The sequence below is a fragment of the Pituophis catenifer genome, unplaced genomic scaffold, assembly GCF_029215685.1.
Source record: "Pituophis catenifer annectens isolate HBS135680 unplaced genomic scaffold, rPitCat1.0.hap2 SCAF_2, whole genome shotgun sequence".
In the NCBI taxonomy this organism is placed as follows: Eukaryota; Metazoa; Chordata; class Lepidosauria; order Squamata; family Colubridae; genus Pituophis; species Pituophis catenifer.
In genome coordinates, this window is record NW_027256882.1 from 89442726 (window position 1) to 89469697 (window position 26972).

Below are 26972 nucleotides of genomic sequence, written 5' to 3' on the forward strand. Positions count from 1 at the left end.
TCGAACCGCTGAACTGCCAACCTTCTGATCGACATGCTCAGCATCTTAGCCACTGAGCCACCACATCCCTTTGAAGAATGCACTACTTCTGTGCAAATCTCAATAAAATCATCAGTTTGAGAGGCCAACTCCATCTCTGTCCTATGCTCAAAACTGAACTTTAACTGAAATACATTCAAATAATCTGCTTCTTCTAGACTGGTCTTCTAGACTGGAATCCTTGACAAACTTCTTCCCAGTGAGCTGGACTAGCAGCCAAAGGTACGAGAACATGAAACTTACTGTGGAAAGTCTAAGAAGCCATTACAAAAGAATTCCAGCAATTGCTGGGTGTCCAATGCAATTTCTACTTGTAGTCCAATCAGTATATTTAAATTCTTGCACCTCTCTCCTCCTGTGCTCAGTGTACATGACTGCAAGTGACTCTCTTTTGGGTGGAATGGGAAGTTTCCATTTGATCCATGTTTTGATAACAGCCAAATGTGACATCAAGTTGTTTGTTTTTGATTGTGTAAGAACTGTTCCCAACCACCCACTCAAAAACGTTCCTTAAAAAGAGGTGTCAAATAGTTGTCAAAAATAACCAGATGCAGGGATAATCTATTAAGGAGAAGCTCCACCGAAGCCTCCTTCAAAACTGCTGGCATTGTCACCTTCCAAATCCAGCCAGTTATGCCCTCACCAATACCTTACAAAGCAAGTGAGGGCATGGGGATAAGTCACAGTGTATCCAGAGACTACATCATCAGAATCTACAGGCCAAAAGCATAATATGATACGGTATCACCTGTGTCACCTCATTGGACATCAACCATAAAGAGTCGAAACTTCAGCAATTCTGAGTAAGTATATCCGAAAATATTGTATGAAACAACTACAATGGCCAGGAGGCAACTACACCTACTCATGCTCCCCAAGAAAGCCCTAGGCATACTAAATGATGCTCCTAATCAACAGTCCACCACTGCCAGTTTGATCTAATAATTAAAGCATCAGGCTAAAAAGCAGAGACTGTGAGTTCTAGAACCCCCCACCCTTAGCCAGCTGGGTGCCTTAGGCAAGTTGTCATTCACTCTCTCCTTAACCCAGCTCATCTGACAGGATTGTAGTTGTGAGAAAATAGGAAGAGGAAGGTGCACATGTTCACCACCTTGAATGATTTGTAAAAATAATAAAAGTGGGATATAAACAAACAGACAAACATGCAACAATGGAGAACTGCACTTTTTTACTGCCATGATAAAGGTATGAGTTTGAGTTCCCACCCATACTCAGGTTGAGTCCTTGTTTTTCTTCATCAACTCTCCAAGTATCACATTTTCTACTTCATCTCTCCCAAAGTTCCTCAATAATCTAAGATGTACTCTAGGAGTAGTGAATGCAATCTTGTTAAAGAGCCTGAATCACCCTCCTGATGCCAGAGGTCAACCTGGCAATAAATAAAACTGCCTATCAGATAGAGAGAAATTTCTCAAGTACCTCCCAGAAACCTGCCTTGGACAGACCAGTCTAATAAGTTACATAGTCCGCAAAAGTTCTCAGTGGCAGGACATCTCAAATGGACCAGGAAATGATCTGATCACAACCAAGAAATAGATATGCTTTCCACATCAGGATCACAGCCCAACCATTGTCAAGAAAATTAATGTTCAATATAGGCCAATCTGCATGCATAGGAGCAGAGATTGTTTGGGACAAGCCTGTGGTTGCCAGTTGCCAGAAGGCCATCAATCCTCTAGTTCTTCCAGACCTAACCCTCAGGGCATGGAGATGGATGTCAACCAGCACCAAAAAGTAAGAAAACTCCAAACTTAAAAGTGAACAGAGACTGCTTTCCCAACTGCATCCTAAGTGACCTTTCAGATGACACACAGGCTGAAACTCCACTGAAGAACAATTCCTCACCCACAGCTTGGCTTAGTTCACCAGTGACTCAGCATCTCCAGTTTCAGTTGCCTATACAATAATAAATAGGCAGAAGCCAGATATGAGAATAGAAGCATTTATTTTTACTACAAAATGGAAAGTAGTAAGTGAGTCTCCATCTAGACTCCAAAGTCTTAACTACATTTCAGGCACTCAAGAGTGGGCAGTTATAACACTGTACAGATAATAGTTGAATTCGGCATCATGCATGTAGACCAAACATTGATAAAATTCTCACAACGGCAGAGTTGTAGCCAACAGAGGAGCATGCAATGTGCCCCCCGTGAGGGAAAAGGACATTCTAGTTCAGGGGTCTCCAACCTTGGCAACCTTAAGACTTCTGGACTTCAACTCCCAGCTTTGCTGGCTGAGGAATTCTGGGAGTTGAAGTCCACAAGTCTTAAAGTTGCCAAGGTTGGAGACCCCTGATCTAGATGCAGAAAGAGATACAGAGCAATTCACCCCTCTTCCCGAGTTTCCTCTGATCCCAGCAAGAGCATCTCTATCGCATTTATCAAATGTGGTTGTCTTTTGCAAATTAAGGCGCCTTGGTATATAGATCAAGTGCAAAATAGACATCTCCAATCAAATTATAGGCAGCAAGATACTTTTGCAATCTCTCAAGATCTCATCGGCCCACCCAGAGAGGAATGCCGGTTCTTCCCTGAAGGTAGCAAACACAAACCAACACTCGTAGCCAAGGGAGCAAGGAGAGGACAGGATAGCCATGGCAGAGTGGAAGACCGGAGGGAAGACCATTTTCTCTACCAGATATGGAGAGGCAGAAGGGGGTTTATCTGGGGAAGAGTGTTTCTTCATTTCCAGTCCAGGACTGAGAAACTATATCAGAAAGTGGCAAAGGTAGACTGTACAGCCCTGACTGTTCCAAGATTCTATGCCGCCCAAGGAGATTTTTGAATTGGTTAAACTGAGAACTACCTGTGCAGGTATTGGAGACTAAGGCTCAAACCCCAATGCTTACATGGATTACGCTGTGTTTCCTTGGGCCAGTTGTTCTTCCTGTACTTAGCTCACCTGATTGCTTTGTGAGGAAAGGGCAGAGAGCCATGCATGTGATCTTACATTCCTTGGAAGAAGGCTAGTTTATATCATCAATAGAACCCAAACAAAACAAATGGCTAAAGATGCCATCTTTTCCTGTAATGCTTATCCAGGAGGGAAAAACTCTTGACAGTTCATAAAAACAAGGCCAGTCTGAGAAATCTAGAAAATCTTCCTTTGGTAGAATATGCCAGCCGTATACATATCCAGGAAATAATTCCCACTTATTTCCTTCTTCCAGAACATTTCTTTAAGGTGGGGAAACTAATCCTCCTCTCCAATGGTAAAGCTGGATTCTAAAGTTTCTTTCCATTGAGGACATGGAAGTGAGGCATGGAATCCAAAGCGTGAGTCCGTAAAACAAAAGTCTCCTGCTTATTTCTAGTTCCTAACTAAGTAATTCTCCAGCACAGATCAATCATTGCATTCCAGGAGTTGTGGGGACTTCCTATTTTCAAGTTACACTCAACAGCCAGAAGGAAACAGACAGAAATGTGCCCTCCCTATGTGACATCTGCATTGCATACAATCAACAGAAGGGTCGAGTTGGAAGAGCAAGACAGGATCAGCCTACACATCCTAGGAGAGCACATTCAGAGAGGTAGCTGATCGCTGATGGTGCCAGTCACGCAGGTGAGTGTAACGGGGGCTCCGGAGTTCCAGGACAAACTTTTCTCTAGAAAAAGAAAATGAAAGGGAAGGCAGACAGTGGAGAGGAAACAGTAATGTTAGGGGAAGGGAGGAGAGAGGAAAGAGACAGAGTGCATGCAAAAGACACTTCACACAATGCCCAACCTGTGTCAATAGCACCCCATCCTCAAGGGGAAAAAAGGACTTCTTTCTCTCCCCACCCCCTTTCCCACCAGCAGACAATAAGACCATGAAGCAAGTGTGTTCATACAACACCTCAACTCATCCAACAACAGTTTAAGCCATTAGTTTAGGCTCTAGTGTGCCATATGAACCCAGAAAACTGGCTTAATAAACCATGCTTAACTATGGATGTATTGTACAAACTATCTGTAGTAAGAGATCAAAAGTATCTCTATAAACAAGTCTGAAACCCTAAGCTCATCTCAGCTGGCATCCTAGCACTTGAGGAACTCAGGCAGAAATCCTCTCTCTAACCCTAAGAAATCCAAGCCCCAAAGATCTGGCCCTTCTTACCTGGCTGCCTTAAGATGGTCGTCATCTGGGTCGCGCACTGGCAGCAGCAGAAGGAAAGGAGAAAGAGAGAGGATCAGAGTTTGGGCCAATCAGGTTGGTAGATGGAAAGAAAAAGCAAGAATTAATTAAGGTTATCCCCAAGAGAGGTGAGGCCTGGGCATAGCAATTGGGGTGAGGGAAGCAGAAGGAGATGCCTGAAGAGCATTTAGCTGCATCCCCAGACAGATTGCACGAGGCCAAGGGGGCATCCCCAGGAATATGAGAGGAGGAGGAGGAGGAGGAGGAGGAGGAGGAGGAGGAGGAGGAGGAGGAGGAGGAGGAGGAACGCAAGCACTTGACTCTGACCATGGAGACCGAGTGAGAGAAGGACCAGAGCTGTCACCAAATCTCAGGCACCACTGCACCTGTTTCCTGAAGTGGCAGATGCAAAAAGCTTGCGATTTCCCCTAAGCCTCTAGCGGGAACTGGCCACTCAAGAGGGATAGGAAAATAAAGCTTGCCGTGCTCCTTACATAGTTCCCACCGAAGGGGCACTTACTGAATTCTGTGCCTGTGAGATGGGCCAGAACGCGGAAGGAAGGAGACTGAGTAATCCCAGTCCGTGGTCGCCAGTCCTCTGTGTCCTCAATAAGTCTCTTTTTACTGGCGTCGCTGGGGAAGAAAGCCGGCAGGCTCACCAGCCGCAGAGAGTGCCTACAAACAGACCAGGGCACTCAGCCAGAACTGCACTGAAAACAGCAGTTGCCAGGCATGCATTGCACCCAAACGCACAAACACATACACATATACACAGCAATGAATCAAGACATGGCCAGTCTAAAGGGCCAGATAAATAACCTGTCCTTCAGTAGTAATAATGGGATCCTGAAGCTCACCCTATCAGTTCCTTGTCTACAATGGTTAATTTTCTGTAGCTAAAGAAATACATCAACTAGAACTGCAGATGGCTGACAGTCCTGAGAGTCACAATCTTAACAGATCTGGAGGGTGAAGGCTATGAAGGCTGCTTAATATCCTTCCTACTTGCTGGGACCAGACTCTGGGAGGAAATAGGAAACCATCCTATTTGCACTTCCTTTAAGCAGAAGGGAAGCTTTTCTATCAGGGGACTAATCAGGGGGCTGATCATCTGGCTGGGGAGGGCTAGGGAGCTGGGGTGTCACTGTTAGCATCAGTGACAAATTAGTTTCTAAGAGCTGTTTGGCAGTGAATATAGATGGTATCTGAGGAGCCACACACAACACGACCAGAAAGCCTTGGGCCTATCATCCCTGATATAAACCTGCGGCCATTTTCTCACCTCTTGATAGTGTAGGATTGTACTGCTACCGAATATGAAGGGTCTGATTAGGGAATATAAGGGATAGCTGTGAAGTGAACTGTTCTAGGTCCTTTCTGCATCAGTCTTCAGCCCTTTCTGTGGCTGCTTGAAAAGCAAGCGCTTTAAACATACGAGTGTCTGCCTATACAGCTCTTATTGTGAGCTACAACTCATTTTGTTCTGTCCAGACTCGTTGTTAAACATCAGTAAAGTTCAGACCTTATTTTTTTTCCCCCAAGCCAATCAATGCATGGAAATCCTTCTGCAGGCCAGAGCAAGGTTTGAAAATATGTGCCAGAACAGGCAGCAGATTGTAAGAAATTCCTTCAAAAATCCTGAGAAGCAAAGAAAGACTATTTGTGTGGGGAGTGGGAGGTCTGTGTGTGTGAGTGTGAGGTATATGTGGGTGTGTCCTAGCAACCCCACTCTACAGAAAGGCTACAAAAAAATAGTGCTTCCTACCCTGAACGCCACCCAAAACCTTCTGGTTGTCCATTATAATCACAACAGAAGCCATTTGCAATTGTAAATTGCAATCTGGCTGGGGAGAGGGAGGGAGGATGCTTCACAGCCTTTAGGGCCTGGCTGAGGGGGACTACAAACCCAAGGATATGCAAAGCATCAGAGAAAACTGGATTATCAAAGAAAGCATGAACTCTTCAATCCTCGCCTAAAGAATGGCCCAAGAGAGAGGTACCTGGAAATGTCTGATCCCACAAAGGAATCACCTTAAGAAGGAAAAACTGGATTTTTTTTCCCCCAAGGACTGGAACAACCAACAGTTAAACTGTAATCAGGAGTTAAATATGAACTGCTTCATGCGATGGTATGTTGATTCTGAGTTAACAAAGCACAGAATTTGTTAACAGACTACTCCGGTGCTGTTAGATTAGGCAGCCAGAGGGCTAGCTGGACTAATGTCTGACTTTGTGAGAGACAGGCCTTAAATCATGAACTTTTGTGTCTTACAGTGGCCTAGTTTACCAGGTGATGCTCTAATATACCCCTTTAACCAGAGTTTTTTTTTTTTAAAAAAAAAAAAGACTTGAATTGTATCCATGGGTGTCTCAGAGATTGTTCCCCATAACTTTTGGGAGGAACATTTGCAAGCTATGAGGCAAGAACATCTACATGCAATACAAACATTACTGACATTGCCATCCTAGCCCCGAACCCTGTTCCCAAATCTTACTGGTCCTCCAGGTAGTAATCTCCATAATCAGGTGGGGAGTGATTTGGGGACACAGCCTTCACTTCAGGTGTGTGAACAGTCACACTGAGGACAGGAGCAGCAAAGGATAAGAGAAAGCAAAGTACCAGTCAGGTAAGAAATATTATTCCCTCCCAACATAGTTAGAACATTTACATCTCTGCTGCTCATAGGGGAGCAGTTAATGTCCCCGGAGATATCTGCAGCTTGACTGGAGAGAAGAGAAGCCACAAGCTCCCTGCCAAATTTAGCACCAATTCCTCACCCTTATCTAGGTCAGGCAGTCACTGTTATAGATGTATGTAGACTAGGAAGAGCTGCACCAGACTGCTGTTCCAGCCGCAGGCAGGAGCACCAAAATCTTCTTTAGAAATCAAATCTTTTTGGCAACCTTGACCTTAGGGTCTTCCGTGGCTTCTTGCCATATAAAGAGATCTTTTCACTTCCACTTATTTCCAGGAAAATGGGAAAAATGGGACTTCAAAGGGGTTCCAGTATGACCCAAGAGGATTTGTTCAAGAAAGTACAAATAAATTTTGCTTTTCTTGTTTAGGTAAAAACAGCTCTTCCCATCTAAGCCTGTTGTGGGCTTTGAAACTTTCTGATGTCATTGTCCCCCCCCCCAATCAAAACAAATTTAAGATTTCTTTAGGAAAGGATAATTTCCCACTCCTGTCACAACTATGCCCCCCTAAAGTGGGGCGAGATGAGAAATGAGAAACCCGACATGGAAAACATCATGCAAATTAGCAAAAAAACAAAAAAAAAAGGCTACAGAGAAGACCAAAAGCTTACTGACTTGTCAGGATTCTGTGCCTGCAGGAGAGAAAAAGAGGGAAAGAGAAAAAAGACAGGAAAGGCAGACAGATTAGAATCAAAGGCAGAGAAAACAATGCTCCCCCCATTTCTCTTTGGGTAAGAGACAGGTGGTCTTCAATCAGAGAGAATCCACAAGGGAGTCAAAGCAGCAGAATGGCAGGCACAATGATGACTGAAGCCCAGCCCCTTTTAAACATGCACTGCAGGCAGGTAAAAAGGAGTAAGGCTGTGATCACCCAGTCACACCCACCATTTTGATGCCGTTCCATTTTGATGCCATTCACACCCCTTCCATCCCTGGATCCCCCTACTTTTGTTATCTCTAGCATGACACCCCTCTTAATCAGGAATACCAGGAACTGAAACCTCAGCATATTTGGAGGGCACCAATTTGAGAAAGAGTACATTAAATCATGACAGGTGTAATCACAGGAAACGACAATGCTGGCTAAGGATGTTGTACGGTGCAATCCCAAGCAAAATCTAGGACAAAAGTCTCCCATCCAAAGAAGAAAATGCTTACTACGTAAAAACTCTCATCTCCAAGCAAGTTAAGAACAGTCCTCCATAGTTATATTTACATGCAAGTGACAGAAAGTTTATAGAAGCCCTTTGCTGAAAACTACAAAGAAAGATCTGATGAGTTCACAGTGAGCCTTCACAACTCCTTTTGTACTATAAATTGTTGCACAGAAAACTTTTCCTTGCTAAGTAAATAAAGTTATACTGAAGCAACTAAGAATATACAGCACTGGTATATACATTCTATTTCTATTGCTACTCTCACTGTTCCACCAGTACCACTTATTAGTTTAAATAAATAAAGTAAGAACCAGCTGAATGCACCAAGTTAGAGGAGCTCAACTAAAGCATCATTATTTTCAGCAATAAAGACTGTCAACAACTTGCATGCAGTTAAGCACTTAGGGCCATCTTCCACACATGAGCAGCTCATCCTGGCAGAAAAAGCAGGCTAACGTTGCTGATTCCAAACATATTCTTTTCCCCTCTCCTTTTCTGAAGCTTATTAATTTTACTGAATTAATCCCCATCCATCCGGCATCCTTTCCACCAGTTGTACCCTTCAGGCTTCGTTTTTCTGCATTAACTGAACAGTTTGTTTCTCTAGTCTCATGATCCTGCTCTGGTCAAAATTTGCAAAGCTAACAAGAAGAACCTAAAATTTCACAGAAGGGAAAGTGAAAAATAAGGCAACAACCCAAAATATTTTTTTTTTTAAATCCCCACTTTTCCCATTTGCGGTAAAGATAGAACTACCAGTTTAATGTTGTGACAATGAGATGCCACAGAATCTTGTATTTTACGTGCATTTCCTTTGTAAGGTGTATTTTTCATTTTAACGTTTTTCTTCATAAATTAGAAATCTTAAGTTTAAAAGAATGGCATTTTTGTTCTTCATTCATAGGAAAACATCTTGGCATCTCAAGTCTGTTTCTTGGTGTCTTCTCTGAAATGTGCAGCTTTAGGCTGAATAGCACTATACTTCAGATCTCTATTTTTCTGAGCCTGTCTTTCAGATTGAGAAATATTTACCCTGCAACCAGGGAGTGTGTGAGGGTGGAGAATTTCAAAGACATCTAGAAAGTACATTTACTCTATTTTATAAAAATAGAATATATAACTCATAAGCAGGCAATAATGAATGTGTAGATGCAGCTGACTTGCCATAATATGCTATCATTACAATCAAAATATCTATGATGTAAGAATTATTTAGAATTGGTCGGTAAAAAGAATTATAGGTACCATAGAACATTTTCCCTAGGACACTGCATTATGTTTCCAACTTCATCTATTGGGGTGCCCAGAACATGTAAGAAGTTTTAAAAAGTGAGATGTTATCATTAAAATCACAATTTACTGGGCTGCCAGTCTGACATTCTACATCATTAAATTGGGGAATGGTTTTACTCAGGAATTGCAATATCTTTTCCAGCCACAAGAGGTCACTGCAACATCAGAGGTTTACATTTTTCAATGGGGAGGAGGGACATTCTTACCTACCAGGTGCCCCTCAGTGGAAAGCTTCACATGCACAAGTTTACATGCACAGGTATATAGAGGAGGGCCAGTGTGCAGAGTTTGACAGTCGCATCACTACCCCCGCCCACACCCCAACCCAGATGGCCAGAAGCACAGCAACCTACCCATTGTGCTGTGTGGTGCAGTCGGATGCAGGGGGAACATATCGCACGGGTTTCGTCACCCGCCCGGGCTCAGAGTTTGGAGCAGGGTTAACTCCAAAAGGCCGGGCTGTCTTGTTGAGGGCAGAACTGGGAGTGAAGTTGTATTTGGGGGGCTGAGAAGAAGGGAGTGCATCCTAGACAAAAGACAAAACAACAATGCCCAAGCTGGCATGGCAGGCAGCATGCAAGAGCACCCAATAATCAGGCAGAGCCAGAGGCCATAGTGTCCCAGATGGAAGCCAGGCCATTCAGGACTCTTCTTTGAGCACCAAAGCAATAAATACAAGCTGGCACAGAGCATCTGTAACATAAGCCAGTGGTCCATCTCTGTCTCTATCTCTATCTGTCTACTCCTAAGCAGGCACTGCCTTGTTCAGCAAATCCCTTCGGGGGCAGAAAGGGCCCCCTCTACGGCTACCCAGAAGGTGTGCAAGGTAATCAACTGCCTTCCATCCGAACAGCGGAAACAGGACACAGGCACATGCTGAAGTTTTAAGGAGCAAAAACAAACCATGCGTGTCCCTTTATCTACCCTCATCTCATTTCCCTCTTCCACCAATGGACCCGAAAAAATGAATGGGGATCTTCCAGGGTAGCCCTCCCAACACCTTGGAAAGGCCAGGATCTGACCGTTTGCTTCTCTACTGGGTGAAGCAAAGACGCAATTCAGGGATCAACGTAGCCCTACTTGTAGCTTCAAGTTTATATCCCTGTTTGTCTTTGAGAACGAACATTGTCTTACCTGAATGTTCCTTTTCGGAGTACTGCGACTGCAGTCCATAGCTGGTTTCTTCATCATCAGTTCCTTTTGACTGGGTGATATTTTTAGACATATCTCTCTTCGCCCTGTGGCCACGCCCCCTGCTCCCATAATGCACCAGTCTTTGAACGAAGGCGCGACCACCTAAGACAGTCCAAGGAAAACCAATAGGTCGACAATCGCAATAAGTCCAGAATGGCCCGGACACCAGAAGTCCATAAACAAAAGCCATACAAAAAAACAAGGGAGGGAATGGACTGCAGTCGCAGTACTCCGAAAAGGAACATTCAGGTAAGACAATGTTCGTTTTCCAGAGTACTGCTCCTGCAGTCCATAGCTGGGATATACCCAAGCTCAGAAATAAGGGTGGGAAACCAAAGGCCCCCGGAGTCCTGCGTCCCCAGAACGCTCTGCAGGACACGACGGCCAAAGGAAGCCTCAGCAGAGGCAAATGAATCCACCCTATAGTGTCTGATAAAAGGTGTCACCGAGGACCAGGTGGCAGCCCGGCAGATGTCAGCAACAGATGCCTGAGTCGCCCAAGCGGCTGACGTTGCTGCACTACGAGTAGAGTGAGGCAAGATCCCAGCTGGGACCTGCCTAGCCTGATTCTCATAAGCAGTGGAGATGCACGCCTTAATCCACCTGCCCACGGTCGATGGAGATATTTTTTGGCCCAAGGATCTTGGATGGAAAGAAATCAAAAGGGCCTCCGTTTTCCGGAACGACTCAGTCCTGCGAATATAACGCCGGAGAGCCCTGCGGACGTCAAGGGTGTGCCAATCCCTCTCACGTTGGTACTTGGGCGACGGACAGAAGTCAGGAAGGATTAATTCCTGAGCACGATGAAAATATGAGTTCACCTTCGGCAAAAAAGCCGGGTCCAGTCGAAGAACAACAGTATTAGCGTGGAAAATACACAAGTCGTTCCGGATTGACAAAGCTGAAAGCTCGGATATTCGTCTGGCGGAAGTGATCGCCAAGAGGAAGGCGACCTTATAAGACAAGTACTTAAGAGACACAGAGCCCAGCGGTTCGAAAGGGGGACTCATAAGCGCTTGAAGAACAAGAGAAAGGTCCCAGGTCGGATATCGACGAACTGGAGGCGGACGTAAGTTCATAGCCCCATGCAAGAATTCTCTGAGTTGGGGATGTTGAGATAGAGACGAGTAAGGTGGACAGCGAACGACGGTGGACAAGGCAGCAGTCTGTCGACGAAGGGTAGACGGCGACAGGCCCTTGTCCAGGCCAGATTGTAAAAAACAGAGGATGTCAACGACCTGAGCCGACGTAGGGTCCACCAAGTTGTCAGCACACCAGGAGCAGAAAGCCCGCCACGAGGCCTCGTATATGCGCGATGTCGAGGGTCTGCGAGACGCCTGTATAGTGGTTATGACTGAATCGGGGAGACGGTCCTTACGCAAGATGACCCGCTCAAACGCCAAACGGCCAATTGGAGCCATCCTGGATCTGGGTGGAACACAGCTCCTTGGCGTAGAGAGTGACGGCTCGTTGGAATCTCCCACGGGGGAAGTATGGACAGAGCCACCAGGTCGGCATACCACGGCCGACGAGGCCAATTGGGAGCCACCAGCAGAAGTTCCGCACGTTCTTCCAACAACTTTCGAATGACTTGAGGAATCAACGGAAGAGGAGGAAAGGCGTACAGAAGGCCGGGTGGCCAGCGGCACCGCAGAGCGTTGTGGTCCTCTGCCATCTGAGTTGGGTAACGCGTCACAAACCTGGGAAGTTGGGCGTTCGCCGGACTGGCGAAGAGGTCCACAACCGGCAGACCGAAGATGGTGACAGCCTCCTGGAAGATCTCGGGATCCAGTTGCCATTCTGACTGATCTATCAGCTGCCTGCTGAGCCAATCTGCTCTGACATTGTCCACGCCCGAGATGTGATCGGCCTTCAGAGACAGAACGTGACCCTCGGCCCAAGAGAACAGCTTCTCTGCTTCCAGCATCAGGTCCCTCGACCTCGTGCCCCCTTCCTTGTTTATATGGGCCTTGGCGGAGATATTGTCCGTGAGGACGAGAACGTGCTGGCCCCGCAGCAGAGACTGAAAGTGGCAGAGAGCTAGTCGAATCGCTCTCAACTCCAAGAGATTGATGCTCAGCGTTTGTTCCGAAGATGACCAGCGGCCCTGCACCATCTGATCGTTGAGATGGGCTCCCCAGCCCAGGAGACTGGCATCTGAGGTCAATGTCAGCCGATCCGGGAGCAGGAACTGCGTGCCGAGAAGAAGGTTGGGACCTGTCCACCAGTTGAGGGACATGGAAATTTGAGGGGGAAGAGGGACCTTGTGGAGAGAATCGCTGCGACCCGTGCGCTGAAAGGGTAGCAGGAACCACTGCAACGGCCTCGTGTGTCTGCGCGCCCATGGCACTATCGAGAAGCACGAGACCATTTTTCCCAACAACTGGGATAGATGTAGTAGAGGAATAGTCCGCTTGGATTGAATGAGCCGAATCAGGTTGCGAATGCTTTCCGCCCTGTCCGGGGAGAGGGAGACCTGGCCCCGAACGGAGTCGATCACCGCCCCCAAGTGTTGAAGAACAGTGGTTGGGTGCAGATGACTCTTTGGGAAATTGATCGAAAACCCATGGTCCTGAAAAGAGCCGATGACATGGGCCAGGTCCCGAGATGCTTGACTTCTGGAGGAGGACAGGACCAGGACGTCGTCCAGATAGCACAAAACCCTCACAGGTAACATCCGGAGAGCAGCCGCCACCACCGCCACCAGTTTTGTGAACGTCCTTGGGGCAGATGACAAGCCGAAGGGCATTGCACAGTATTGATAATGGTCCTCCCCAAGTTGGAAACGCAGATACTGGCGATGGGCCGGGAGGACCGGAACGTGCAGATACGCCTCCCTGAGATCCACAGACTGGAGGAGGTCGCCCCGTCGCACTCCCGCGAGGATAGATCCCAGGGAGTGCATCTTGAACCTGCGGTAGCGGACCGACAGATTCAGCTGCTTCAGATTTAAAATGGCTCTCCAACCCCCCGAATGTTTGGGGACCAAAAAGAGAGTTGAATAGAAGCCCTTGCCATGTTGATCCAGTGGAACAGGTTCTATTGCACGGATAAGGAGTAGGTGGAGTACCTCCTTCCGCAAGAGAGCGGTCTTGTCGGGGGAAAGGTGGGTTGGACAGCGGACGTAGCGAACCGGAGGGCGTCCTAGGAACTCGATGGCCAGGCCTTGAGATACTGTCCGAAGAATCCAGGCGTCCTTGGTTGAGCGTTCCCATTGGTGGCTGAAAAGTTGGAGCCGTCCGCCAATGGGATCCTGCAGACAGTAGTCATTTGCCTCGACGGGATTGGCGGAAACCGGCTCCACGGAAGGGGCGTCTGGAGTTGCCGGCTCTGGACCTGTCCCGAAACCGTTGCCTGTCCGCTGATCGGTCGGACCCAGGAAAAAAGTTTCGCTGTGAGTAGGGGCCCCCCGACCCTGACGAGGCCCGAAAGGGCTGACGTTGGGAATAGGGAGCGTAGCGCCTTTCCGGTCTGCGGTATGAAGACGTGGGCATCACTTTCCTTTTATCTTTGTCCTCGATCAAGACAGGATCGAGGGCAGGGCCAAAGAGGCTCGGGGCCTTAAAAGGGGCCGCCGCCAACTTCCACTTTGCTTTGGCATCAGCTCTCCAATTTCTGAGCCAAAACAGTCTGCGAGATGTGACAGACGAGGCCAATGCCCTTGAGGCGAACTTCACGGAGTTTAATGAGGCATCCGCCGAGTATTCGGTGGCAGCCACAATTTTATTTATATCTTGGTGAAGACGAGTGTCTTCCGGCGGTAGTCTCTCCTGAAGTTGCCTCAACCAAAGCAACGTGGCTCTATTAAAGAACGACGTAGCAGTCGCCGTCCTAATTGTCCAAGCAAGAGATTGGTGCTCCTTACGAAAGGAGAGTTCAGTCTTTCTGTCCTCTGATTTAAGAACGTCCAAAGCGTCCGAAGACAAGAGCGAAGAGGAGGAAAGGCTTGCAATCGGGGGGTCAACCACAGGTAAGGATAATAAAGAGTCCAATTCCGGAGCCCCACAATATAGCTTTTTGTCCAGGCTGGTAGGACCCATCAGAGAGCCTGGTTGAGACCAGGGGGACTGTAGGACATCAGCAAAAAGTTGAGGGCATGGAATAAAGTCTTTCCCCGGCTTGGATGACGAAAACAAGGCCTCATGAAGAGCTGAGGAAGTAGAAGGTTCAGCTGATGGGACACCCATATTAGTGACCTGTCTAGCTTTATGCAGCAGAGATTTAAACAGCGAAGGCCGGAATAAGCCTGAAAAGGCCGGGGTGTCCGGAGCAAGGCCTTCATCCTCTGAGAACTCCAATTCCTCAGGCAGCTCCTCCTCCTGCTCAGAGTCCTCAGAAGAGATGTGAGCCATCCGGGATGGGGACTTGGAACGACCAGGAGCTGAGTGCGAAGTAGAGGACAGAGCCGGAAGAGGTTGCTGAAGGACAGATTGTTGAAGACCGGCAGCCAAAATGGAAGAAAGAGCGTTGGACAACGCTGCCTGGAGGTCCACCTGTGGAGTCAGCATCTGCCCGTCTGGACCCCGGAGTCCGGCAGCGGTAGGGGTAAACGTCGCTTCAGCCGGACGAGAAGATTGAGCAAGAGGTTCAGCAAGTCCCACAGCCGAAACATCTGGTAAGGACATAGAGGTCCTTTTCGATAGGCCACAAGACAGTCCAGGTGGGACCTGAGAAGTGGGGATGTCACGTTCCTGGGCGAGCGCCATACCCCGGTCAGGAGCAGCTTCAGGGGCCAAAGGTGAGTGACCTTGAGGAGGCAACTGCTGGCTGGATGCGAAAACAGAAGCAGAGGTGGCCAGCCTGGCCCTATCATATTGCCTCTCAAGCGCTCTATGCCGGCGCTGGGCATCTTTCTCCGCCGCTGATGAGAGCCTGTGCTGGTGAGGCTCAGTAGAAGCGGCAGCAGGCCGTCCTCGTGACTTTGATTTGTGCTTGGCCGGGGCCCTGGGTGGGCTGGGCTCCCGCTCCGAGTCAGAGGACAAAAAGGAGTCTGCCATAACAGGGGGAAAGTCAATATATATATGCAAAAAAACTTGTGTCTTGTTTGTTTGTCTTTTTTTTTTTTTTTTTTTAACTATTATAATAATCAATATTTATGGGTTTTTTTTTTTGTTTTTTTTTTTTGTAACAACGGTAAGAACTATATACAAGAGTTAACGCAGTCTCCTATGATGGGGGGGTGTGCAGCAGGTAACAAGGAGATGCGGTGGAAAGGAGACCTCAGAAGGCCCCAGCTGCCCAGGCTCCGAATTAGGGAAGGCTGGCCTCTGATCCCAGCACACAGGGATGGCGATGAGGCAAGTCAGAAATCAGAAGTGCTCGAGGGACCCCCCATAAAAAGGGAGAAAACCATCCGGCACAGGAAGGATCGGAGCGACTAGCCGAGGAAGGAGACAAAATGGCCGACGCACCGCAGACGGTCTCAAAATGGCGCCCGCAGCGCTCCGACAGGCCCAGGCCAGCAGCGGTTAAATCGGGCGAGCTTGGAGTATTAATCGAGGCCAAAAAGCTCGTCCTTCTGCCCAGCTACACGCCCCAAGGGCGCCGCCCGAAGGTCGGACGCCCAGCACTCACACCACCAGCTGCTCGGGACGGCGAATCTCCGCAATCTCTCTGCCGATCAAGGGGCTGTCAATACAGGCAAGGCAAGCTGGCTGCGTTAATTAGGCCTGGCTTCGGCAGGCGCGATCACACACAGACGTCAGAGCCTGCAGGGCAAACCTTGCAAAGCTCCGGAGCCGCCCCTATGAGCCGAAGTCCAAATCAAAGGTGTGGGGGGTGCCCGCGGCGATCCTCAACGCCCGCACTCACACCGGCGGCTGTAATAGAGGGCAGGGGACCGCCCCGAAGGGTCGGAAGCCCCAGCTGCGGTCTGACGGCCGTCAGAGACCTCGGGAGAAAAGCGGACTGGAGCCCCAGCGCCGATTTCAATTCCCTGCAGCTTTCTCCTCTATAGGCTCTTACCGAGGAAAAATACTAGCAAAAAAATAAATAAAAAGGCCTAACGCCAGAATCCTAAGAAAAAGGTTGAATACGAAGAGAGAAACACACACCAGTCTTCAGTGACTGAGTGAAAAGACTGGTGCATTATGGGAGCAGGGGGCGTGGCCACAGGGCGAAGAGAGATATGTCTAAAAATATCACCCAGTCAAAAGGAACTGATGATGAAGAAACCAGCTATGGACTGCAGGAGCAGTACTCTGGAAAATTGCGCACAGCTACACCAGGGTAATGCCCATGTCTAATTTCTGACTTTGGGAAGTTCTGAAGTACAATTTAAAAATAAACTAATGATGAGCAGTAAGCCAGAAATTCAGGAAGGGAAAAAAAGGTACTGCATTCTACAGTCCCTTAAATTGCCGCCCTGTATCAGAACATCACATTTATATGAGATTAAAACACCAGATTAATTCTAAGAAAAAGTAGGAGGAGGGGAGAATTTTAATTTATTTATTTATATACTGGTAGCCCTCAACATACAACCATTCATTTAATGGCCGTTCAAAATTACAACGGCACTGAAAAAAGTGACTTATAACCAGTTTTCACACTTACAACTGTTGTAGCATCCCCATGGTCACGTGATCAGAATTTGAATGCTTGGCAACTGGCATGTATTTATGACAGTTGCACTGTCCTGAAGTCATGTGATCACCATTTCTAACCACCTCAATTGGCTTTTGACAAGCAAAGTCAATGGGGAAAGCCAGATTTGCTTAATGACCGAATGATTCACTTAGCAACTGCAATGTTTCTGCAAGAGATCATAAAATGGGGAAAAACTCACTTAACAATTGCCTCACTTAGCAATGGAAATGCTGGCGTCAATTGTGTTCATAAGTTGAGGGCTATCTGTATCATATTTAGCAACTGCTCATCTCCCTCATAGAATGACTCTGGGTAGCTTACCAAAATCAGATGCAAAAAATAAATAAATAAATAAAGCATTTCTACTGATTGCTGAGAAGTTCCAATTGGAATTATTCAGAAACTCAGCATGGATGTCCATTTTAGGCTAAGAAGGCTCACTGCATACCTTCGAAGCTGAAGTCCCCTATATCTACTATTCTTTTGGGTATTAAAATAACTATCTGAACAAAGTCAGTCTTGGCTTGGTTGCAAAATGTTTCACGGTCAGAGCTCTCAAAGTGTGGAATATTTTTCACACTTCTACCCAAGCTATATATGGACATTTATTATCCTGCTTTTGAAATATGTTTTTGTATCTATGTATTGCAGTTTCCTTTGTAACTTCTAGGAGAGGCTAGGAGATCACCTCCAAACTTATTTCAGAGTTCCCCAAAGAGACAGAGAGAGAGGAACAGCTGCACACGCACCTTCTGAGGTCTGCCTAGGAGATTCTGGACTCTGGAAGAGAAAAAAACGTTGTTAACAGAGGCAACTGGCCTAAGAAGTTGAATTCAGCTACACAATTTACAATCAAAGCTTTTTGCAAGTCAGCCCCTCTGCTGCAAGAGTGCTAGGTAGCTGCAGCCATCTGTAACCATGGAGAGCTAAAGCAAATAAGTATAGGCAGTCCAGCTCCTTTCACACCGTAAGGCATCTGGAAGGAAGCTTTGGGAGAGAACAGTCATAAGAATTCAGACAGTTCAATGAGTGCATTTGTTTTTGGTTTTTTTCCAGATTGTCTGGAAATTCTTTCAGTGAAGAAATAATATTTCTCCTTTGCATTCTAACCTACTCTCTTTTTAAAAAATGATTGCATCAGTTCAGATCACTCTTCTGCAAATATCACCTTGGGTATTTGTATACTCTATGTACTTCCATACTGCCAAAACAGTAGCAAAGACTCTATAGTCCTCGTTTAACAACTGCCTCGGATAGCGACCATTCAGTTACCACAGTGTTGAAAAAGTAACTTTGCAAGCAATCATCATTTATGACCTTCATAGATCTATAAAGCAAAGAAACACTGTAAGCGCATTAGTGGTTTCACTTAGCAATTGCTCTGCTTAACAACCCTTTGCTAAACAAGGACTGCCTGTACAGGTTAACCTGCTTTTGCAGACTGAAAATAATAGGGGACAAAAGATGAAAGTAAAATAAATCAGGTATATGTGCTTTCCTGTGCTTTTGCTTTCTGGCAGAATCCTGACAAACAGGATTTTTTAAAAAAAGGACTACTTTGGATAGTGACAATTGACTGACACACAAGAAACAATGATTTAACTTGAATAAAACATAAAAAAACATTATGGGTAACTTTCTAATAACACACTCTCTACTTCCCTTCCAGATATTTCCCCAACTACTAACCGCAACCTAGATACAGTATACATGCTTTACATTAAACATGTAAGGCTATTGCTAGTATCTAGATTCAATTCTTTCATCTATGTTTTTTCATTAATCTCATAACCTCCTTCCTAAAAAACTATATTCCAAATGTCTAAATTTGCCCTGCTGTGTAACCTGCAGTCTATATGGAAGTCATTACCGCACACATTTGGTCAGACTTCCGTTATGAATATATATTGTCAATTTTGCCATTGCTGCACATTCTCCAATTATGGCCTCCCAATCTGATACCATCAGCAAAGGCCCCCTTTTCTAACATTGTGCCAAATTTGTTCTTGCTGTTGTCAGCACATAGTAAATGGTAACATTTTTGTTTATTTTATTTTTCTGGGATTGTACCCAATAAAAATGTTTGTGGTTTCAGTTTAAATTTTATTTTTAGGATTTTTAGAATATTTTGATGTATTGCTTTTCAATACTTTTGAGTTTTTGGCATAACCACCAGATGTGATAAAATGTTCTTTCTTTGTTGTGACATTTCCAGCATTGATTTATCGAACTTGAAAATTATTGATGGAGTCATAAATCATCTGTAAAACATTTTATATCAATTGTCCATTAAATTATAACATGGAGTAAATTTTGTTTCCCCTCCTCCCCCCCCACCCCCCTCCACCCCAATAGTTATTGCCATTTTTGTATTACAATTAAGGATTGTTTGAGTTCATGTTATCTTTCTGGGAAAAAAATCCTGTTAGATGACTATTCCTTTTTCCAGATGATAAAAAACATGGTTCTTATCAAGAACACATATATACTGTGGCATACACGTACAGTGCATATTTTATTAATTCTGTATTATCTAGATTTTTGTGCAGGGGGAAATCACAGCAACAAGCAAATATTGCACCAATTGGTAAGAGAATTAATAAAGCTGCTGCAGAATTAAGATAGCAAAAAAATTAATTTTGAGACCAAGTTTATGTTTTAATCCAGAAGATTATTAAAAGAAATATATAAGTGAAAGCAGTTTTTCTTTTAGGATTATTGGATAAAGATCTTGAAAAAGATAGAGCATTGTTGTTATATATGTTGATATATATATATATATATATATGCAAAATATATATATTTTGCAAAAAAATTTATATATGCAAAAAATAGAAACATATGTCAATTTCTGCAATGAAAGAATGGATGGAAAAAGTGATGGAACTGGCAGAGATGACGAAATCAACTGTCCTAATTAAGGGGGTTTTTACCTGGAGACCGCTTCTGGATTTTGTGCTCAAAACAGGGGGGGAAATTGCCTGGGTTTTGATGCTTAGATTAGTTTGTTGTTATAGAATTGGTATTTACTAATTACTAATTTTATAAAAGTAAAAAGCTGAGATTGTAACTTTACTTTGTATCTTAACTGAACCGATAGTTTTTTTTCTTTGTTTCCCCCACTTTCCCTATTGTCTTAATTTTTACTTGTATTTTATATTAACATAAACTTCAATCAAATTTATGTTATAAAACAGACAGCAGAAAAATTAAACCCTAAAAGTCACTCTACTAAAGACAGCTAAACTGCTTTTCTGAGACCAGAAAGCCTCTTGGGATAGCATTTCATAATTTTGGCATCATGTTTAAGAAATCCATCAGTGATAAGAACAGAGTTTCCAGTACCTATCATAAAGTTCATACAGATAAACTACAATTATGAATGTTTGACTGTTAAGGGTTTTAGAATTCATAGCAAATAACAGGGTAATTCTACTAACTACATTCTGTACCAATTGCAGCTTCCAAGCTATCCTTATAAGGAAATCCAACAACAAACATTGTGTTCATCCAAAAATAATTTTATTTGCCATGCTTTGGCCAACCCACATTAATTTTGGCTATAACGTTTTTCATGCTATCTGTTTCACAGGTGTGGAACTGAAATAATAAACAATTAACAAGCAAGGCTGTTTTGGCAGGCATTTTCTCTGCCTCTTAACTTTCAGGAAATATCAACCAGCACCACCTTGCTTGTCAATTGTTTATTATTTTAAATCCACACCTGTTTTCACCTAGGAATCCCTTTTGTGTAGCTTGAAATCAACTTGGATACTTTGGCTGAAATCCATGTGAAGTCATGCTATTGCAAGACAGTCAGTCTAAGCCCTTTTCTGCAGGAGAAAATGCACATCTGGAATCAGAGGTACACTGGTTATGCAGGAAACAGTCTACAGGCTGTAAAATTTGCTTAGCAATTCTGGACACTGAGCTGCCACTTTGTTTGGGCTATTATTGTTATTAATATTAAATTTGTACATTGCTTTATCATTCAGATTCTCGGGTGCTTAAAAGGTAAAATGCAATAGTGGACTAATTCAAGCAGCCAGATAGATAGATTTCTCTCCTGTTAATCCTAATGAAGCTTTATTTCAGGAACAACTGGAGTCCTAGTTTAAAAATCCAGATGCTCTGATCTAAAACTTTCTACACTGCTTATTACTTTGGTTTAACTTTTTAAACAGGGAATGTGATGGTTGGGAAGCCCTATGGGGAAAAAATAGAACATGCAGCTTACATTTCCTATCAGTTTGGTGTGACTCAGGAGCCTTTACCTTCAGGATGTAAAATTCAGGCAGGTGGCTGTTTGTTTTATTAAATACCAAAATTAAAATTGGCAAGCAGCTGCTTTCCAAAAGGACTGAGTCTGAATGAAATAAACCTCTGGATGAAACCAAATCATTATTATTCCAACAGGCACATTATGTTCCTAACAGAAAAACCCCAGCATCAGCATAAGAGCTACTTACTTGCTTAAGCTGAGGGAGAGTTTGTCCCCACAGGCACGGATCTTGTTCTGGGCTTCAATGTGGGTCATGGTGCTGGTGCTCTCTCCGTCAATGCTGAGCACCCAGTCCCCGACTCCAACCCCTGCCTGGGCTGCTTTGCCCCCGGGGGTGAGCTGCGAGGAAAGAAAAAGTTATTCCCAACATGAAGACATCATTAATGGAACCTATCATAAAAATCCTTCCAATGCTATTAACAGTAACAGAGTTGGAAGGGATCTTGGAGGTCATCCAGTCCAGCCCCCTGCTCATGCAGGAGACCTGTACGAGGGATTCGAACCGCCAACCTTTCTGATCATAAGCTCAGTGTCTTAGCCACTGAGCCACCTATTTATTGATTCAATAATATTCAAAAATAAATAATAAACAAAGGAGAAATGGGAGCGGTCACAACTCTTGTTTTTCTTATACTTTTTTGCTAAATAACATGTGTAGTAAATGTATTTATTCCCAAAGAAGTTTCTTAAAAGATAATAGTGCATGGAAGCAGTGTGATATAGCAAGCTAAGGGGCACACCTGAATGGTAACCACCAGGGGTGGGTTCTACTTACCTTTACTACCAGTTTGTAATGGGGCCGCGCATGCGCAGAAGCATTCTGATGACGTCGGGGTCGGTGGGCAGAGCCTCCCACCAGTTTTACTACCTGTTCTATAGAGCCAGTGCGAACCAGGGGCAACCCACCACTGGTGGCCACCCATATCTTTGCTAAATCATATTTCTCACAGTCTTCCCAATCTCAGAGTAGTCAAGCAAAATATGCACTTAAAAAGAGTTTGTGTTCACTACAGAACACAACTATTTTCTTTATTACCAAAAGACTGATTTCTATTTTCAGGCAGATCCTTTTTAAGTTTCAATAAACAGGTGATTTTGTAATAAACTAAGCCGGAGGTGCTTCTGCTATTGGCCCTGTCTTCCTGCTCATTAAACTCTAGTCTAGAGCTACTCCTTCAATGTTTACAAGTAAGCTGGATTGATGCTATCTTTCAGCAAGAAGGCAAGCCACTAACACCAAAAAGCAAACATCTTTTACCACTCAAATAGTCTGAAGATTTACTCATCATCAAGTTGTGTCTCCAAAACTTGTGTTGCTACACTGGGAAGACTACAGGTAGAATACTATGTTCTGGTCACCACGATACAAAAAAGACTCTAGAAAGAGTACAGAGAAGAGCAACAAAGATGGGGACTGGAGGCTAAACCATATGATGAAGGGTTGTGGAAACTGGGAATGTCTAGTCCAGAGGTCTCCTAACTACGGCCTGCAGGCTACATCTGGTCCTCCAAAAGGTTCCTTCCGGCCCACCCACCCACCTCCTCCCATGTGCTCTGCTCTGCTCTGCTCTTTTCCAAATAGCACAGGGAGAGAAGGCAGGGCTGTATTCACCACTGTTTGGAAAGAAAGGTAGGATTCCCTGCATTTCTCTGACAGAAGAGGGGGGGGGGGGGTGTATCACATTTGAGCAAAATAAAACACATTTATTCAATTAAATTTTATTCACTCATTTGTAAAATTGATTCCCCCCCCCCCAACAATTGAATGTTTGCAAAATGCCCAATGTGGTCCTCGGACTGAAAAGTTTGAAGACCCCTGGCCTAGTCTAATGAAAGGAAGGCGTAGGGATGTCATGACAGTAGTCTTCTAGTATCTGAAGGTCTGTCACAGAGAAGAGGGGGTCAACCTATTCTCCAAAGGTATAAGTAGAGGTGCAGGTATAGGGTCACCTCCTCGAGCAGGGGGTTGAACTAGAAAACCCCCAAAGTTCCTTCCAACTCTGTTATTCTGTAAACTTAAATATTACAGTACTGCCAGTGCCAGACTGAGCTATCTCTATGTATTGTAGCAGATGTGTCCATGCCGAGGAGAAATAAGTGTAAGTGGACTAAAGGTTTTCTCTGTCATGTTTCTTTTATTATGGAGGAATAGTATTGCCTAGTATTTTTTCTTTCATTAAAAAAAAACAATAAAAACAAACACGCAAACAATACAGTCCTCATAGCTAGTCTCATTCTGCTCAGGGCATTGAAATAAAAACAGTTTCAGACCTGGAATCTGATAAATCCTTTGATGTCTTTGAGGCTTCAGGCAGCTCAGAAAGCAATCTTTTTTTTTTTTTCATTAAAATCTCCCTACCACAATATCCTAAGATGCAAAGGGTGCTAAGATTGCCTTCCTGCCTACAGCTTATTCAAGAGGGTGTTGGTCTATCCTGCCTAATCATAATAAATACAGAATAGGTTTCCTTTTCTTTCGGCACTCCATTCTTTGATATCTGAGTATGTTCCATACTAAATCTTTTTTGGACAAATGTGTAAATATGCAGCTTTGTTTCCAAGAGACTTAGCAAAGGATAACAAACATCTTACCACTTTATTTTCCTCTATTCTTTCTTTTTCTCCCTTTGACCCTTTCTTTGATTTTTAGGAAAGTATTTTTAAGCTAAATTGTACAGTGGTGAGTCTGTGGCAAGCATCTACTACCGGTATGTTACCCTGGCATGCCTAATGGGGTAGTGAAAAGCAAGCTGGCTTTGTCCACAATGAAGGGAGAACTCTAACTATAGTACTTACTAGCAATCCTAAGAAGAAAATTATTCTGGGCTTTAGGCCAGGATTTAAAGAGAAAGGGCATTACATTAATGTGTGTAACTGGCCTACCTTAAGTGGGAGTTGTAGTCATGGTTTCATCACATTGGTTTTTGTAGAATTTTTCAGGGAAGCTTTACAAGATGGCTTATCAAGCCGATTTTTATAAAAACCAAAAAATGCAAATCAATATAAGCAACCAAAGCAGCATAGAAATGGATTAAAAATGAATCTGTACAAGATGAGAGCTAAAAAAGAGGTAAACTGGGCGAGCCAGGCTGCTACCACTGTAACATCTATACAGATGTAGAGATTTTGGTAGGTGCTAAATTTTTAATTCCTGCATCATAAGTGTTCTGGCACATCAGCAGCCTGTGAAGATTGTAGCTGATTCCGACAACAAGGAGATTGGTGTGGTGCTGCAAGTCGGACAGTGAGGAGGCTGGAGAAGATGTGGTGCCAGAGGCAGGGATTCAGTCAGGGCCTTCAGAACCTCCAGAACCTCCTTTAAGTGAAGAGGACGAACAGGAGGAGCGTCTTCTCAATGCACAGGCGCGCAGAGATGCCAAAAGGCAGGAGTGGCTCCTCAGGAGGAGGTCTCCTCGAGAGTAAGGCTTGGGGCTAATTGGCCACTCCCTTAGCCTATTTAAGAAGGAACGCCGCTTGCAACAAGCTGTAGAGAACAACTTTAGTTTACTCTCCTTTGCGTCTGGATTCTCTGCAAAATTGCTTCTGGGCTTTCTGCCAACTCTAGTTAAGACTGTGATTACCTTATCTTAGAATTCTGGTAGGCTGTTAAGACAGTTCATTAACAGCCTTTAATTGATAAAGACTAAGTTATTTGAGTAAAATAAGCTTTGTATAGAGTTTGTGTGTGCTGCATTCTTTGGGGTTCATAGCTAGGGCAGAACAATAAGCTGAAACCTGCAGAAATGCCTTCAATGATCGCTGGCAACCCCAGCAGGTTCTCCATCATCCTTTGCAGCAGTCAGGTTATCTAGTAGAACCATTGCAAAAAATAAAAAAAAATTGAGCAACCAATGCAGAGTGCTTGAGCAATAAAGCACATTCTTCGGAAAACCTCAAGGCCTGTGGGAGTTTAGACTTGCTGATGAATGCAGCAGATCAGACAGAACAACCTCAGCAGAGTTGAGCAGGGGCCAGCTGCTGATCCAAAGCGCACTCCTTAAGGCCTTCAAATTGGAGCACGTCAATTGTCAGCCAAGTGGCAGAGATGGTGCACCTGCTGTTATTTGTGATATTCAGCTATTAAAGCCAGGTAAGTCAGAAAGCCTTTGCCATCTAGCAACACGCCTCCCCGTAAAATATTTGGCTTCATATTCCCTTTGCTTCTATTTGCATCATTCCCAAATTTAGCAGCTGTGTGCTCACATACACAAACGGTCCTTTGAGGACAGCCCAATTAAGACTACCCGAACAAGCTGACAAAATTCCTCACCTTCTGAACACTGGAATACAGGAACCTAATTCCACAAAGAATACTGAATTTAAAAAAAAAAACCATTGGTGCATTAAATATTAATTGAAAACAGAAGGAGGAAGAAATAAAAATATTTCTTTCATTTTCAGACTGGACTTGGCTCTCTCCTCTTTGCTTTCTTTCTGCCTTAATTAGATGTATTTACACATTACCTTTTTAGAAATGAAAACAACAATCATATTCAGAAAACAGCTATCTGTACACCTAAGTCACACTATTGTAAACAATTTGAAATGTGGCCTTCACACGATGCTCTGAAAAACAATTTTGCTTGCAGAATCGGCAGCCTAAACCTCTAACAGAAGAATAAAGTTTCTTTCCACTTTCCCTGCAAGATTGGAATCCTCTGTGGAAATCTGGAAGCCCAAACGAAAGACATTCAAAATTAGAGCTGGGTTGGTTACTGGTTTGTTTGCTTGGTTATTTTTCCTTCCCCATCTTAAACTAAAAAAGCAGAAATAAAGCACGTGTACTTGCCTATTGTAATAAGTAAACATTCCTGTGATTACAGAATGTCCGTTTAGAAAAGTTGTTTTAAAATTCGAAAATTTGCAGGAGAAACCTGGCAACCCTGTACCAACAACTGCAGTTTTCTAAAACACCAACAGTTATGATCATGTTGAGAGCACCTAAAGTATGCTACCTCCATCCTAAATGATCACACAAAGAGCTGGAATACCTTTCCCTCTGCTTTCTGAGTACTGCCACAGCCTCCTGAATTAGGCAAAAGGCACACTTCTGACCACAACAAATGTGGCACTTCCTGAAAGCACAATAACATTCTCCTACTCTTATTGCCTTCCAACTGATTTTGACGGGTCCGTCCTCTGATATTGTGCATAACAACTGATAGACCATGTTCATTTGATAGTCGCATCTGGCATGAATTCATCTATCACATCTTGTGGGAATGAATCCCACCATTCGGTGTTGTATCCATAGCAGGTATGCACAAACAGAGCTGCGTGCTCCAAGAAGGCGAAATCACAGGCATTGGATCTTCAGCACAGTTTTCGTGCACCACAGGATGGGATGTGTGAGTTTGCTTTGGGAGTGGAGTCAGTTCATGTTCATAGGAGTTTAAAAGGCAGAATAATAAATTAATTTGAGGGGACAGGGAGAAATGAAATATTGTTTATGGAATGGTTGGCCTGCTGAAGCAAAAACTGGAGATACAAGAGGAATGGGGGTGGGTGGGTTTATGTATGCTGTTCTACTTACACCTTTCACCCAGGTGGTTTGGAGAAATCACTTGCCTTTATTTTATCCATCTTTT

At 44.4% G+C, this 26972-nt stretch overlaps 1 protein-coding gene across 1 annotated transcript in view; it reads right to left on the minus strand.

Annotated features, from left to right (window-relative positions):
• Positions 1-1997: 1997 nt before the first annotated feature.
• LOC139312396 (PDZ and LIM domain protein 7-like) overlaps positions 1998-26972 on the minus strand; it is a 58113-nt gene continuing 33138 nt past the window's right edge. Inside the window, exons 3-9 of the mRNA XM_070937145.1 lie at positions 21572-21723; positions 17852-17882; positions 7486-7502; positions 6669-6752; positions 4694-4848; positions 4156-4192; positions 1998-3664 (exon numbers count right to left, since the gene is read on the minus strand). Of these exons, the coding sequence (XP_070793246.1) occupies positions 3568-3664; positions 4156-4192; positions 4694-4848; positions 6669-6752; positions 7486-7502; positions 17852-17882; positions 21572-21723 (573 nt within the window). The 3' untranslated portion in view covers positions 1998-3567. The remainder of the gene's footprint in view (positions 3665-4155; positions 4193-4693; positions 4849-6668; positions 6753-7485; positions 7503-17851; positions 17883-21571; positions 21724-26972) is intronic.